The sequence below is a fragment of the Bubalus kerabau genome, chromosome 5 (genome assembly GCF_029407905.1).
Source record: "Bubalus kerabau isolate K-KA32 ecotype Philippines breed swamp buffalo chromosome 5, PCC_UOA_SB_1v2, whole genome shotgun sequence".
Lineage (NCBI taxonomy): Eukaryota > Metazoa > Chordata > Mammalia > Artiodactyla > Bovidae > Bubalus > Bubalus kerabau.
This window is the reverse complement of record NC_073628.1, coordinates 99,684,276-99,701,578: the sequence shown is the minus strand read 5'-3', so window position 1 is coordinate 99,701,578 and position 17,303 is coordinate 99,684,276. Positions and strand designations below refer to the sequence as shown.

The window sequence follows — 17,303 nt, the reverse complement described above, 5'->3', positions numbered from 1 at the left end:
GGAAGGGTCTCAGGAAAGAGGCACCTGGAGAAGACCAGAAAACTTGCTAAGAAGGTAGCTGTTCTCACAACTCTGAGTCAGACATCACCAGTAAGAAGAAGGGCCAACCAAAAGCAGGAGGAAACACAGATCAGAAGACCCTTCCCTAGGTTATAGGTCATGCAGCTCCCTCTCCTCAAGGGAGATAAAATGCAAATTGTTTGGCATTTCCAAATGTTAGACACTAGCTTTTAGACTCAATGTTTAATCTTGCTATTAAGTTTATTTTTTGAGAGAAATAAAATAATTGTCAAGGGATAACGTATCACATTTTTCATGATTTGAAACTTTTTTCGCAGAGCACAAGGAGAGAGAAAACTCAGGCTGAGAGTTCATAATCTGGGCCTTCACATCAGCTCAGATCTATCTCCTCAATTATCTCTTATTTTCATTCCAATCTGGCCAAACCAAAATTCCTGTACTTGGGTAAAGTCTTTTTAGTTTTTACTTCAAATAACTGAAATCCTCAGAAAACATAAAAGTATTTCATTCATAGCTCCACATTAAATACCTTTTTCCAATCTGTTCTGGAAAAAGTAAAATGTAAGTTGATTATATAGATTCATCTCATATTTTATTGTCCATAAACAGCTTTTTTCCTCTATCCTCAAAATGACCTATCTCAGCATATTTAGATGTATAATAAATATTGAAAGTTTCATCTAATTATGATTGATGAATGCAAACCACAAACGAATATACATGAGGCTATACCTGAAATCTCAGAACCTTCTTCCCTATTATGAGGTCTGTTTATAAGGTGTTGTACAGAAACCATGTCCAGAAACATTTTGTTTAAAAAAAAAAAGTGAAAAGAATGAAAATTGAATAAGAGGAAATCAATAAACAATACTCAACTAGGAAACCAAAATCCAAACTGCCCCACAGCTTTTGGCATGGATGTTGCTCCCAGAACAGTCTCTTCCTTCCACTCCCAAAAGCAGCGGGTGGGGCTGGAGGGTTTGGGGAAAGCAGCAGCTCAAAGCCTAAATATTCACCTCCCATCCCTAGGTCCTGAAGTCACTTCTAGGGCCCATAGACACTGATGAGGCTGGTCCTACTCCACTTCCAGTCTCCCCTACTCCTTGGCCTAGCCAAGGGTTCCCCCACTCTCCTCCAATACCACCTGTAGGAAATTACAGGTACAGTCAGATAAAACTGAACAAATCTCCTACTGGCATTCTCTTTTTTTTTATTTTAAAATTTATTTATTTATTTTAATTGGAGTGGTATTCTCTTCATGTAACTTCACTCCCAAGATTTCTCAGCAAACCCACTTCCCCCCAAATTTAGCAAGAGCCGTCATCAGATCTGACTCTCAGCTTCGTGAAGTACCAAAGGAATTTTTTAAAGCCTCATTTCAAGCAATTTATAGGACCCTTGATATCTCTCCAATAAAAAGTACACACTTAAAAAAAGTACAAACTTTTAGGGCTGGAAAATTAGTTAAAACTACTCTTCAAAACACACCAACGTTAACTAGATTAAAGTCCCATGAGAATTTAAAGTATACTAAGCTACAAACCTCTTAGCTCTATTATTTGTTGATGACTTTTGATAATAACCAAATCCAAACTCGTGATAAATGGTATTTTCTATTTCAGCCACTGTATTTAAAATTAGATGTTAACTTCCCAACACCCCAGGCTCCCCTCCCCCACCAACCCTCTGATGCCAGAGATTCTTCGGTTCTGAAATCCACTTTCTTGGGGGTGGGGTGAGGGTAAGCATAATCTGTCACTTTACTATCTAGAATCGTGAGCGAAAACCGAAAGTGAAGTAAATCGAATAGGATCCTAGAGACTGCCTGAGTCCAAGCACAACACAGGGTTAAAGGAAACCATTTCATAAGATCAAGTGCGGAGAAGCAGCAAGAGCGAAGAGGAAAAAAATCAAGTTACATAAAGTCCAATTGTACTCACTGTTTCCTTATTGGGAAGCAGCTCCTTTCTAATTCTGAAGAAGTTCTTGCCGTACTGCCTAAGCCCCTTAACGAAGCGTTTCTGTGATAAAAAAGAAACAACAAATGGGATGTAAAAACCAAAAACAAAACAGGATGTCAGCAAAGCAAAGCAATCTGCAATCAGCAGAACAACAACCGCAAAGAAGTCTGAGCGGGAATGTTGACTGCGCTGGGGGAATATTTCGGCGGCACAGCTGGGACCCCCTGCCCCGCAGGCCCCCGACGGCCTCCATCCGGTCCCCGGTCCCGCACACCAGACAGGTCTAGGAGGACATCCTGTGTCTGAGGCCACAGGCGATCTGTGCCCTGGGTGCCTCCAGTCTCCGCAGCGGTCCGCGGAGGTATAAACAACGGAGGTATAAATACGCTCCGGGTTTCTTAATCAAGCAGCACAAGTGGTCTCCACCTGAGAACGAAGCTTCCCATACTGTTGAGCAGAAGAGGGAAACACAACCAAACCTGGAGACTTTCCTCCAGAAGGGCACTCTAGAGGGTTAAAAGGCCTTTCGTTAATCCCAGGAATTCACCAGCGCGGCGGAAGGCCACCGGGGCCCGGACCCCGGACCCCGCCGACCTGCCCCGCCGTCTTGGGCACTAGAAACCGAGCCACCAGAACCCCTGCCCCCTCCCGGCCCCCCTGCCCCCCATTTCCTCAGCGGTCCGGGACTTTCACTTTGCCCCATTCCCCCCGAGCAGCCCCTTCCCGCCGCAGTCGGGCCCTGCCGGCTCCCCGGCCCCCACCTCGGGCGAGAAGCTGGGTCCCGCGCCCCGACGCCGGCAGCCACAGGTACTGGGGCCGCGGCCGGCCGCGCTCCGGGTCCCGGCGCCGAGAGGCCGCGCCTGTCACTCGGCTCGTGCTCCACAAAGCGCAGGGCGGAGGCGGCCGGGCGGCTCGGCGTGTGACCGCGGCGGGGCCGCGCGGCGCGGGGCGCGGGGGGCGCGGGGCTGAGGCCGCCGCCGCCGCCGCCGCCGCCGCCGGGGGAGGAGACCGGAGCGGCGCGCAGAGCCCGGCGCGGCCGCGGGCGGCTGCAAAAGGCGGCCTGGATCGCCGCGCCGCCCGCCGGCCCGGCTCTGGCCCCCGCCCCGAGGCTCCGCGCGGAGCCCCGGCGCAGTACCTTGGTTTCCTCCTTCCAAACAGCGGGATCCGACCCGGGCGGCGGAGCACGGAAACTTCCTCCCCGCCGCGGCGGGCACGAGGAGAGGGCGCTCGGGGCCCCTCCCGGGCCGCTCAGTCCCTGGGCTTCCCCCGGGTGGGCCGAGTCAGCGGCGCACGCCCGTCGCCCCCCGAGCTGCGAAGCTGGGGGCTGGCCCCGAGGACTCCCGCGATCCCTCCGGCCCAGGCGTTAGCCGGCACCTCGCAGGGTGCCGTTTCACAACTAAGTCACCGCGGAAGCTTCCCAGCCAATAAATCACCTGCCCACCGGGAGGAGCGTCCCTCCCACTCCCCGCCGTGGAGACCAGCCGGGCAAATTCAGCGAAGAGCCAGACTTGGCCTGCAAGACCGATCTGCAACCTCCTACTCCATTCCTGGAGGCTCTGCATTTTCCGATTTCACCCCTTTCTAAGATATGACTCATCACTGTCAGTTTTCAACATAATTCGTATAGTTCAAAAGGAACAATCTGTCAAGGCACAAGAAAGAAGCCAGCTCTTTTCTAGTCTGAAGAAGAGTGACCCTTGTTTCTTGAAACAAGTGTCATCCGCATGCTCAGGACGCCTCCTGGGCTAAGTGCAGAGGATCTCCTTTGGGATCTGGAGAGGAATGAGATCGCCTGCCCTCAAGAAGCGAGGCTGGCAAACAGGTAAACACATCAATCTCTGGGCCCCAAAGAGAAGCCACAGAGGAACAAAGGGCTGGAGGTGGGGCCAGGAGGAGGAAGCACTCACTCAGTGGGTGTTTTAGAGGAACTGACAGGAAAAGCAGCAGCCTGCCAGTGGGCTCTAGTGGGACTGCCAGCAGGGCACAGGGAACATTCTGGGAACTGCAAGGAGGACAGGGTGTGCAAAGTGCAGTGCCACAGATAAGACTGAAGAGGCAGGAGAGGGCCAGGCTGCAGAGCCTTCTAGGCCACTGTGAGGCCAGCAGAGAAGTGCTAGCGTGACCCTTCCACGAGAAGACTGAATAGCAACTGCACGAGGGGTGGGGTGGCCTGCGACGGGCCTTAGGGACAGACTGGCTGCAGTGCAGTTGGAGAGGCTGGTGAGGGAACCCAGTGTGAGCTTGGGATGACCTGAACTCAACTTCAGCCTTCGGAATTAACTTCTTAATCTACTTTCAGGAGTTGAGTATTTAGTGAGCACCTAACACTGGGAGGAATTTTTAAAATAATAACAAACAGGCAGTCATGGACCTTTATTCAAATGAATTCATCTTTAGCAGGAAAGATAAATATGTGCAAGGTTATTAGATTAGAGAATGATCTGAGTCTCAGGGAAGCCAAGCATGAAGTAGTGAATGGCAGCTCACCAGTGCTGCAAGGAAGCCGAGAGGAGGTACAGACTGTCATGGTCACTGAGGTCAGATCTCAAAGAGCAGAGCATTTGCTGGTGTGGAAGGGTGGGAAGGGCCTCCAGAAAAGACAGGGGCAGAGTGGGAAGTGGTAACAGAGTCTACAGAAAGCTGAGGTGGGCTCTGGCATGAGTAAGGTGGTAGAATGGCAGGGTCATGCAATCCGAAGGAGGGCCCAATGCCAGAGGACACACAACAGGTTCACTGGGAGAAGTCGGCCAAGCGAAGGAGCACCTGAGAAAGACTGAATCGGAAAGAGCAGGGAAGGGGCTTCCACAAACTTGAGGTCAGACCCTAAGTCTTCTACTTGTTATAATCTCCTGAACATAGCTATTAAATACCTACTGTGTGCCTGGAGCCTCAGAGTCCTTATACCCTACAAGGAAGTACTGTTATCATCTCCATTTTACCAACAAGGAAGCTGAGGCACCGTCAGTTAAGCAGGCAGACCAAGGTCACCCAACTCCTCTGCGGTAAAGGCAGAATTCCAAACCCGGGCTCTGAAATCCATGCCCCACGTCACTGCCACAGTCTCGGTAAAGAGGGCTAAGGGTCTACAGAGAATCCATTTTCAGTCATGGCACCATCATCTGTAACTCTGCCCTTCCTGTTTCCCCCCAGATCAAACCCAGTCCTCGCTGTTCTTCCAAAGAAAGGTCTTCCGTGCCCTCCTTTCCCACCCATACAAGCACCAGTCCCAGGCCAAACCCTTCCCCTTCTTACCTATGTGCCAGTCTATGAATCCATTTCTCCCATCAGGCCACTTACGAGGCTCTGTCAAGACCACAGATTCCATCATGAGTCCTGTACCATCATGCCCTTGAGCACTAAAACTAGCTCTTGGACCTCTTCAGGAAAGGGGGGATGTTTAACCCCTTAGACCTGCATTCTCAAATGCAGGTGCACCAGGACCCCGCCCCAGCCTACCTTACCAAACAGACATCCACTAATGCCCCCTGGCCAACGCTGCCACCATCCTAGTCTGAGCTCTGACTGCGGTACCTTTAATACTTCTCTCCACAGCCTACCTCCAGTTCACCTCAAACTTAAGCTCAAACCCCTCCCACTCCAAAATGAGACTTCCCCAACTATCTCCCTGATGATTCACTTGGTGTTTATTTGTCTAAAGGCTCGTATACTCATAGTCTATAAGTTCTGAAAAGACAGGAATGGAATCTTATACCACCCTGCCTCCCTAGAGCATTAGGCGGGTGGAACTCCCAAGTGTTTAATACACAAGTGAAACCATGAGATGACAGGGGCCTGAGCTAGGGTGGTCACGGTGGAACCAGACTGTTCAGTGCCAAATGGTCCGTTTTGAACTTTGGTAACAGAGTTTTTATTTTATTGGTTCCACGACACCAAACTCTGCTCTTTTTCCTCATTTCACCTTAACCCTAACCCTACTCAACCTCTATAAATCTGAGTCTTCCCAAGGCTTTGTTTCAGGGTTCCTGTTCTCCAAACTCCCTCCCAATACGATTTCCACTGTTACTTTGGCTCTAAATACCATCCAAGATTCTCACCACTATTTCTAAGGCTAAATCTATGGTCCAAGCCCACGGGGAACACTTGTCTTATAGACATTTCAAACTAACTACTTCCAGAAATGTGGATCTGACATCTGGTGGTAAACACAGACCACTGCTGTCAATGTATATCAAGCACTATGCTATCAAGCGCAAAGCACCATTGGCCCCACTTTTTTTAAAAAAAGGAAGTAAAAGCTTCGTGCGGCCTGTACAGTTACTTCTCTATGGAAAGCCACAAGGCCTCAGAACTGACAAAACATCTGCTTCTCAGAGACCAGCCTTTACCTTGTGGTTTACCAGAAATGTAGAGTAGCCTTTAAAATCGAAACAAAGCCAACCCACTCAGAGCAGTCAATGATTAGAATAGGTCAGTCAGTATGTTAAACAGGCTACTGACGCTGCAGTCTCCCCTCTATTAACTCATCTCTCTGCAAATAAAGACCTCGAAGCTTTTGAGATTTGAATTTCATAATTAACGTGATCGACTTATAGGTGCTAGAGGCTTCTAAAGGAAAGTTCACAGACACAGTCTGCTTCTTAACAGCATTCTAGCAGTTGAGCTGAAATTCCACATTTCCAGTGCTTAAATTCAATGTCTCGTCAACTGGCCTCATGAGTTACATCCCTCTTCATTAGCTGTTCTGTTCCTGATGGAGAATAGATGCTGGAATGCTAAGATGTCAAAGGTGAACAAGAACGAAGACTGTTCATTTAACAGGCAGGCGCTGTGGCTGGGTCATGCCCCATGTGCCAGGCAGCCCTGCTTATGTGCCACAGGCTTGCAGTCCAGCCATTCACATATCCATGAGCCGAGGTTCTTGGGCTGTTGGCCCTGATTTCTCTGGTGCTGTTTGTTTCCAGTCAACCTTGTATGTTCCTTCAGAGCACAGAACAAGTCCTCTTCTATGTCTCAATCCCCAAAGCCAGATGAGATCCAAATGTAAATACAGGTTTATTTATGGCAAGGAGTTTGTTCTTTGCTTTGTTTTACAACTAAGTTTGTGACTGTGTTTCAATTTTGATTTTATATTGTTTACTGAAATATATTTTGACATGCATCATTCTGTTACAAGGTGTACAACACATTAATCTGACACGTTTATACACTGTGATGTGACTGCCGTTGTATGATCATTAGCACTTCTGTCATGTTACATAATGATTTACACTCCAGATTTTAGACACATTGCCAGTTTTCTATTACTGAGCTGAAATTTCATATCACCATCAGAAGTTACTACATATAAGCTCTGGTTGTTGTTTAGTTGCTAAGTTGTGTCCAATTCTTTTATGACCTGATGGACTGCAGCCCGCCAGGATCCTCTGTCCATGGGGATTCTCCAGGCAAGAATACTGGAGTGGGTTGCCATGCCCTCCTCCAGGGGATCTTCCCAACCCAAGGATCAAACCCATGTCTCCTGCATTATAGGCGGATTCTTCACCACTGAGCCGCTAGGGGGGGACGCCCCCTTAAGTTCCTGACAGAGAACGTTTAATTCTTGGCTTTTAAAAGAAGTGAGTTACCTGAACACAGTATTTAGTAAATTTGGGTTTTAGTAGAATCTGGAGAGTTCTATTTCTCATTTTTGATTGAATGGAAAGAACATGACATTCAAACTTAGAAGCCCTAGATCTGGTCTGCTCCTCTGTTCCAGAGAGGAAATTATGACATGGCTGTTTAGGCACAGCCACTTTTGAAATGGAAGAAACTTAACAGGGATAAACGTAATTGGGTCAAATGCGATACTGTTCTCTCTTACAATAAAGGAACCAGTTCAAAAGTTCTGCTCATCACTGCTGAGCCTGCCCCAGGTCTGAGCCTCCCAAGCCCTGTGCCCACGGGAGACGACAGCCTTACTGGCTGTCCAGATGCTGATCCCCCCACGCGCAGGGCTGGCCTAGGGCAGGCAGCGTCACTGTTCTGTGTCAGGATGTGAGAGGGGTACAGAGATACCACCCTATTCAACAATGATGGCAGCCAACAGCTGGCATTGTCTGAAGGGCTCTATAGGGACTCATTTAAGCATCACAATAGCCTTGCGAAGCAGGGGCTCCTAATATCTCCATTTTACAGATAAGGGGGGGAAAAAAAACATGTCTGTCACCAAATCCTTGAACCAGGGGAGGAGGATCAAGGGTGACAAAAGTAAACTATCTGGAAACCAGGGATGGGGTGAAGCCTGAGAATGGAGTCCAAGAGAGGGTGTGGATCAAGAAGATGATGGGCACCTGCTGCCTGCATGTGCATTTCAAGATTTTCAGTGCTTCCCACGGGTCTCTGAACGCACAGGTAAAGGCTATAGTCTCCAAACTTAGTGTAGTCTTGTCTTGGTTTGTTCATCTTTTAAATTGGCCATAAAAACACTTCCCTACCTATCTCCAAAAAATTCTTCTTAATATCAGATTGGATTGCACACAGAAGAGTACTGGGGGGATAAAGCCAAAGAATGAGGTGTGTGCTCATCTCCCCTGTGTGTGTATCCAACTCCCCGTGCAGCTGGTCCTGGTTGCTGGACCTGACCTGTGTCTGTGGCAGAGAAAAGGAGCGATGCTACAGAAATGGTAAAAGACAACTTCTCGGCATTAACCCCGGCTGAGAGCTTTCAAAATTAACTCCTGCTGCTGAATTTTAACTAGTGCATCACAGTCAGAAACTCACCGGGACTTCTGAACAGCGACTTCTCCTCAGTCCTCTTATGTAACTGTTGGGAAAACACTGTAGGTATTAAAATGAGTCCCACTGTGAAGATGGCTCCTTCTCCTCTGCCCCGCTTTCTGCATAAAATTTTATGTTAATAACTTGCTGCTTCTCAGAGGGCTGAAGAGCAGGCAGATCTGCAAGTAAGCAAACCACAGTTCCCCCCAACAGAGAGACAAAAGTGTAGCCCACAAGCCAGGCAGGGGGAAGAAGAGGATGTCACTGCTCTCCTGAAGGCAGAGAGCGGCCGAAGAAAACTGAAGATGGCCGCTAAATGTGGGCCTACATTAAGGAGGGGTAAGGGGAGAAAAGAGAACACTGATGCCCAGAAGAAATCAAAGCCTTTAAAACATCTGTATTCCACAACACCTACCTGTCCATCAATGGCTCTCACTGACCAACCACCAGATGAGAAGAACCTATTGAATTTCATTCATATACTCCTGTCTGTTACAGGTTCCCATCACCCCAGACCTAAAACACACTTCCGGCTGGAGGTAAACTATTGATACTGCTTTGAAAAGTGTCATTTGGGTTTTGGTTTAAGATATTTAAGACATCAATGAAAGGGTGACCGGAGTAAAGCAGGATGTTTTCAGTAAACAGCTGCAGAAGCAACGAGTCCGAGAGGAGACATGCCAGCCAGCCAGGCGGGCATTCCCAAGCTTTCTAGTATGTTGTTCCTAATTCCTGACTCTACTTCCTAAGTACATTCTGAATTTATACACAGTATTCCAGGATGACTAGTTAAGTCCTATTCAACTACTTATAGTTGAAAAACAGCAAATAGGACAATTTAATAACCACATTTTTACTGATGACTCTTAACTCTCTCTCGAGACCTGGCATTCTTCCTGAGCTCAGACTAGTACCCACGCTCTCTATTCCAAGTAACATCTTCCATTCTCTCAGGACATCACAGTCTCAACGTGGACACTGGGGGCTCCCAGACTACATCCTCCTTGAAGTTCCTCAATACACTCTCCAACACAAGGGTCACTGAGCCCATGCCACAGATGAAGAAACTCAAGTTTTGGTATATATCCTGCCCCAATCCATAGCTAATAAGGAAGGGTGAAGTAAAGAGATAAGAATTAGAAATAGGATTAATTACTGGGAATCTAGGTACAGAAAACATTTTCTTGTATGTCTATGTATCAGAGGAATTAAAAGGTATTTGTTGTTGTTCAGTCACTAAGTTGTTGTATCTGACTCTCTGCAACCCCATGGATACGGTATTATCTATCTTTTCTTAAAAACAAACAAACAAAAAACCTCTGAAGGAAACTGTACATGTTAGCCCACAGGCTCCTCTGTCCATGGGATTTCCCAGGCATGAATACTGGAGTGGGCTGCCGTTTCATTCTCCAGGGGATCTTCCCAACCCAGGAACTGAACCCAGATCTCCTGTACTGCAGGTGGATTTTTTTTTTTTTTTTAACCATCCGAGCCACCAGGGAACCCTGTATACCTAGACACACTTGCTCTCTGAAGCAAAAGTGTCAGAGACTGAATGTTGTATATCCATGTTAAAAATTTTCCCACTGAAATCCTTGGCTTGGAGTACATGGCTCTGCCACTAAATAACTACATCCCTGATTAGGTCGCTAGGCCTCTTTCGGGCTTCTGTATGCTTGGGTGTAAGATGATTGTCGGGGCTTTGTACCATCCATCTGTAAATTCTCAGAAGTGGATGCCTCAAGTTCTCCATCACTGGGAGCTGCAGTCAGGCAGGCAGTCTCTCTCCTACACAGAGACAGAAGGATGGCTAAAATTCTTCCAAAAAGAGACCCTGTTAATGCATGATACATTGTCAACTGTCTTACCTGGAAACTGGTTAATAAATGATCATTCTTGTCTTAAGTTGGGGTGATCCTTATTGTTGAGAGTAATTTGTTATGCAGCAGTAGGAAACCAATACGAGATTCATTACAAAAACCACTAAAAGCTTTAACCTCAATGGTAGTCAACTATTAAATTAACCAGTAAACCATCTTCCAATTAGACTTCCTCAGACAGTCCACAGGCCCTACAGTCCTATAACTTTCCCCTGGGTTAACACCTGAGCTATGTTAACACCTAGCTCACAATGCCATAGGACATGACATGACATGACAAGCTATGCAGGCTACTGAGTACACGAGGGAATCCCCAGCACCCCGAACATCCCGTGACACTCAGAGCAGGTGACCACTATCACTGGCTGGATGACTAAACAAATGCAACTGGGAGTGAGCTGGCTTGGCCTTCTTCCAAGGCTGTTTACTTTCCAGCCATCTGCCCTCCAGCTTGACTCCTGACCTGTGCTCACTGCTAAGTTTCTGACTCTCTAATTACTACTTACAGAATGATTTGACACCAACTTTCCTGTCCATTTAAATGTACAAGTCTCACTAGAGACAACCACACCAGCCCACTCTGTGATGCTGGTTCAGCACCCAGAGTGAAGCCCAAAGTATCCTTTTCAACATGCCTCTGCGTGAAACCTTCCCAGCTGATCACAAACGTCAAAAAGAAAAAAAAAGAGTCACTCCTTGGAGAAGGGAATGGCAACCCACTCCAGTATTTTCACCTGGGAAATCCCATGGACAGAACAGCCTGGAAGGCTACAGTCCATGGGTTGGCAAAAGAGTTGGACACAACTTAGCGACTAAACAATGACAACAATATTCAAACAATAGAACATTAGCTGGCCTTAGAAAGGAATGAAATACTGATACATACTACAACATGGATGAACCTTGAAAACATCAAGCTAAGTGAAAAACAAATCAAATATATGATTCTATTTAAATGAGACATGCAGAATGGGCAAACAGAGAGACAGAAAGGAGATTAGTGGTTGCTAAGAGGTAGAGTCCTGGGAGGACTGGGGAGTGATTTCTAAAACTACGAGGTTTCCTTTAGAGCTGCTGAAAATGTTCTAAATTTGATTCTGGTGATGGATGCACAACTCTGTGAATATGTTAGACACCACAGAGTTGTCCATTTAAAATGAGTGAATTGTAAGGTATGTGAATTATATCTCAATAAAGCTATTACCAAAAAAAAAAAAAAAGTCACTCCATTTTTCATTCAAAAACCACATGCCCAACAAGAAAAGAACCTCATGTTTGGTTTACACAGCTACTGTGCCCATGAGCAAAGGCCACTGAGCCATCCTGCTCTCTGCCTATGTGACCCTCTGAGTCTCGATGATAACGCTGAGTAGCTGAAGTCCTTTTATTACTGTGGGCCTAACAAAGCATCGCCACAGGGTGAATATCAGAGCAGCACGCTTCAATGCACTTTCAAGTCAAATGAGAACTGGCTAGTTAAGCAGCAGCATTAACAGATGTAGAAATACCGCCAGCTAAATACCTCTCACCAATTATGGCTGCCCAGCTACACCCATATTAAAAACAACCCAACACTAAGAACAAACCCAAAGGGGCATTAGCGACTCCTTCTTCCCTACCATATCACCATACTCCCCACATAAATGTCCTTGTCAGGTGGCTCATAAATAGTAAGTCACTAAAAAGTTCACCTTCTTTAACAAAGTAGATCTCAGCACAGCAGGAAAGATGATTCAACTGAAGAAAGGAATGTGGCTTGTCTACAAGTAACAGGAGAACAAAGAAGTAGAGCCTTTGCAAAAATCATAATGAAAGGCATTTAGATCAATGGCTGCCCAGTAAAAACTGAATGTGAGCCACACGAAAGCCAAGTATGTAACTGTCACTTTCCAATAGGCATATTTCAAAAAGAAACATGTAAAATAATACATTTTAACACAATATGTCCAAAACATTATCATTTCAATGTGTAATCAATATACAAATGACTGATGGAATATTTTACTTTCTGTTTTTCTTACTTGGTCTGTGAAATTTAGTGTGTGTTTTAACACTAACAGCACCAACTCAGGCAAGTACATTTCAAGTACTCACGGTCACCCACAGTCTGAGCCTCCAGTGGTCCCTCCTCCCTTCCGATAAAACATTAAAGCGCCTAAAGCATTAAGAGTTTTCTACTAGGAAGTAAAATAAATATATTGTTAGGATTATAGTCAATGATAGCATACAGTCCTAAATGACGTGAAATCATACTGGCCTCTTATCTCAAATTTGGTGAAACGTCTTCCAGAAGAACTCAATCAAATCCAGAAGCTGTAACAACACACCTCTGCCCAACTCCCACACAGAGGAAACTGAGGCCCTATCTGGCTCCAGGGCCACGGAGGCAACTCCTGGACTTTGACTCCCTTTCTCTGTAACATGACAAGGGCTGGGATTCCGTATTTAACTTCGGTCACTTTAAATGCTCTCCAAATCGGGAGGAAAATCAAGTATCCTTTAGGAAATGCACGGGGTGAAGGAGGAAAGGAAGTGTATTTCAATCACAAAAGGCAAAACTCCTCAGCAGGCAGACCCCAGTCTACCCGTCTAGGACAGGCACCTTCTGGTCTCATGCCATCCCATGAGGGTAGCCTGTCACAAGACAGGCCATCAAGAGAGGGTCCCACACCAGGGCTGCTCTGTTGGTGTTTGTTTGGAACAGTGCTGCCATGATACCTCACTCTCGCTGCAAATACTGCTGTTAAGGGAGTGTGAACACAGCTGTGTGTAAATTACACACACAGATTTAATCCGTGTATTTACAAGGAATGTGTGTACGTGAGTGTGTGTGTGTGTGTCTGTGCCCATGTGTGCACTTAATCTCATCTGACACTTTGCAACCCCATGGACTGTAGCCTGCCAGGCTCCTCTGTCCATGGGATTTCCCAAAGAAGAATACTGGAGTGGGCAGCCATTTCCTACTCCAGGCGATCTTCTTGACCCAGGCATCAAACCCAGGTCTCCTGTCTTCTGCATTAGCAGGCAGATTCTTTAACACTGAGCCACTTGGGAAGCCCCGTTTACATAAAACACAAACACACTAATAGTACATTTACTTACACAGTTGGGTACACTGGGCTGTAAACAGAGTAAGGTTTGAGTTCCAAAGTTTCCTTAAAATCTTACAAAAAGAAATACTTAGTTAATGCTTAGGCTGCTAAATCAGGCTGAGGCTCTTCTGTCCCCTGCCCCCATATTCTTCACTTGCAATGCTGCTGCTGCTAAGTCGCTTCAGTCATGTCAACTCTGTGCAACCCCATAGACGGCAGCCCACCAGACTCCTCTGTCCCTGGGATTCTCCAGGCAAGAATGCTGGAGTGGGCTGCCATTTCCTTCTCCAGTGCATGCACGCAGGCAAAGTCACTGCAGTTGTATCCGACTCTGCGACCCTATGGACAGCAGCCCACCAGACTCCACCGTCCACAAGATTCTCTAGGCAAGAATACTGGATTGGGTTGCCATTTTCTTCTCCATTCACTTGCAATACTGGAAAGTATTTGAGACTTTATGAAGGAGAACCATCAAAAAGAGCTCTAAAACTCACTTCTATAGCAAACATTAATCAACATGAGATAATTTTCAGAGCTACAAAGTTAGAAATGAGGGGGAAGGGGCAAAGAAGGTGAAAGCAGGAAGCCCCTGAAGTTCAGAACTGACTTGTCCCACTCCATCAGCTTTCCCTGGTGTGGATCACTTCCACACCTAGGAAGAGGAGGACAAATCTAAGGACCCACTGACACAGCAGACACTGATGCAGGGTCTTGGGAGTTTTTGGCTAATGTTGAAAAAATACGAAGCAGAGCGATCCACATTTTATGCTCACTGCATTCAATGAGAAGACAAACAATACAGACACAGGCATCAGGCAAGGTGGGCTCTGGTTCCAAGCCTGATTCTATCGAGGCTTCACAGATGACCCCTGGCAGGCCACAAACACTGCCTGGGCTGGGTTTCTCATGGTAGAATGACATCCCAAGTATCCTAATTTATGCCCCCTGCCCCCCTCCAAAGCATTAATTGTAAAATGTTCGGTGCTGCAGTACAATAAAAGAAACCAAAGGGTAATAGTGCAACTAAATAAAAATATCATCCTATACACATGCTGACACAGAATGAGAAGTTCACTATAGGCCTTAATTTTATGCTTAAAAATTTTTACAACTAAATCTTCCAACTGGTATTTTTTTCTTTTATATTTTTTCTTGATGTGGTTTGTAGAAACCCCTGGTTTAAAAAAGAAGAAAGGAAAAAAAAAAAAAAAAAGATCCATTTCTGAGGCTTGGGTTTACTGTTCTTACCGTTCCACCAATAAATCATCTCCCAGTCTGGGCTTGGAAAAGCACTGGCCACGGTTTGATTGCTCCAGCCCCAGGTTGCCAGGCAACCAACACAAGGGGGAAGTCTGAGAACTGCTGACAGATAGCCAAGTGGCTGAAACAACAGACTTCTCTCTGTCAAAAATGTGTTTCAGAGGGCCACTTCCCCACCTCTGCTCTCTGCTAAACACTACATGATTGTAAAATCAAAATCAAAAGGCCACTGTAATAAAAACACACTTCCTGCTCAATTACTAATTGTTAAAAAGCAGTGGGGAGGTCCAGATCACACAGTGTATGGCAACAGAAATGTGATACTGTAAATGAGAGAAAGTCAGCGCATGCGAGAACCTGACCTAAATACGGCTCAGCAGCTTCCAGTCAGGCGACCTGGTGCGTGGAGCAAATCAGCTGGTGCAGAAAGCTCCGGGAAAAAAATAAGGAATGTTGAGAAGTTAAAAGAAACAAACCAAACCATAACTAGGCAGTCTCACATTACTTAATAATAAAACCAAGAGCATTCTCAATCCAGAGATGACAGAAGTTTTCCCTCTCACATGGATTTCTCACTGTGGAATAGGGAGGGCAAGGAAGGCCAGTGACCCTCGAGAACCACGTCCCCTGGTGGCCGGGCGGGTTGGTGGCGATTCCCTAATGCTGGACTGTAAGCTGACTTACTGGAGAAGGAAATGGCAACCCACTCCAGTACTCTTGCCTGGAAAATCCCATGGACAGAGGAGCCTGGTAGGCTACAGTCCGTGGGGTCGCAAAGAGTCGGACATGACTGAGCGACTTCACTTTCACTTTTCACTTTCATGCATTGGAGAAGCAAATGGCAACCCACTCCAGTGTTCTTGCCTGGAGAATCCTAGGGACCAGGGAGCCTGGTGGGCTGCCATCTATGGAGTCGCACAGAGTCGGACACGACTGAAGCAACTTAGCAGCAGCATCAGCAGCAAGCTGACTTACAGTGCCTGAGGATATAGCTGTCCCTCAGCATCCTTAGAGAACTGGTTCCTGAACCCTCCAGGATATAAAAATCCTCAGATACTCGAGTCCCTTATAGAAAATGGCCTAGTATTTGCACAAAACATATGCATGTCCTCCCGTATACTTTAAATCATCTCCAGATTACTTGTAATACAATATAAGTGCTATGTTAACAGTTGCTAGTGTGCAGAAAATTCAAGTTTTGCTTTTTGGAAGTTGTTTGGAAATTTTTCCCCCTGAATATTTTTGACCTACAGTTGGCTGAACCCACTGATGCACAACCGGCAGGTGTGGAAGGCTGACTGTACCAGGTCTGAATCTGAAAGTCTAATGCAACATGGTAAACACCTATGGGGCAGGATCAGCTCAGTCACCTCACATCACAGTCCCACTGAAAACTCTGCATCATCCAGAACTCGTTGGGAACTGACTGATGCAGTGTTTGGAGAAGGTCAGCACTCAGAACACAGCTCTTCATCTTTTTTGTGCCATGGATCCTGCTGGCAGTCTGGTAAAGGCTAACCTCTTACAAAACAGTTTTAAAATGCCTAAAATAAAGTGAGGGCTTCCCTGGTGGCTCAGCAGGATAGAACTGCCTGCCAATGCAGGAGACATGGGTTCACTCCCTGGGTCGGGACAATCCCTTGAAGGGGGACCCATTGCAGTATTCTTGCCTGGGAAATCCCATGGACAGAAGAGCCTGGCAGTCTGTAGTCCATGGATTCACAAAAAGAATCAGATGCAACTTAAGGACTAAACAACAACAACAAATAAAGTGATATTACAATGGAAACCAGTTATCAAAACACTAAAAACGCAAATATACATACATTATTTAATAACATTAAACAAGAACTCACAGAGGATTCTTGTCATGTTTTTTGGGGGGACAGGGGTGATGTTTTGCTTTATACTATGAGCTCAGATTATAAACTCTTGGAGAGCAAAGACAGTAATTTATTCATCGCTACATCACCAAGCAATGCGTAGCCTGGTTTCCTGCCCAAGGTTGACCAATGGAAGGCTCCCTGGCCGGCCCTTACCACAAGGCCAACCCAGATCCTATGGGGGCCTGACTCCATGGGTTATCCCACTGCCCAGAAGTGGGCCTGGCAAGCAAGATTCATATGTAAGCCTATAGCTTACAAATCAGCGTATGCAGACACCAAAGACTTTTTTCCCCTAATTTTATTATTTATTTACTGGCTGCACTGTGCAGCCAACCAGGGATTGAACCTGCATCCTCTGCACTGGAAGCGTAGAGTCTTCACCACTTGACCACCAGGTAAGTCCCCCTAAGATATTCTAATGGGTATGTGGATTCAGTTTTAAGGGAATTCATTTCCAGAACTTCAACTTTTATATATTTTCTTTCC

The 17,303-nt window shown here is 46.3% G+C and overlaps 1 protein-coding gene across 10 annotated transcripts in view; it reads right to left on the bottom strand.

The window, feature by feature from the left end:
• Nucleotides 1-17,303, bottom strand: part of RERE (arginine-glutamic acid dipeptide repeats) — a 409,996-nt gene that overhangs the window by 50,758 nt on the left and 341,935 nt on the right. For 6 of the 10 annotated variants that reach the window (XM_055582399.1, XM_055582404.1, XM_055582401.1 and 3 more), the window contains one exon: nucleotides 1,962-2,042. In XM_055582399.1, coding sequence (XP_055438374.1) covers nucleotides 1,962-2,042 — 81 coding nt within the window. Of the gene's footprint in view, nucleotides 1-1,961; nucleotides 2,043-2,138; nucleotides 2,268-2,743; nucleotides 2,805-3,117; nucleotides 3,345-3,415; nucleotides 4,017-17,303 lie in introns of those variants that run through there. The other 4 variants (XM_055582406.1, XM_055582407.1, XM_055582409.1 and 1 more) reach the window with 4 other exon arrangements.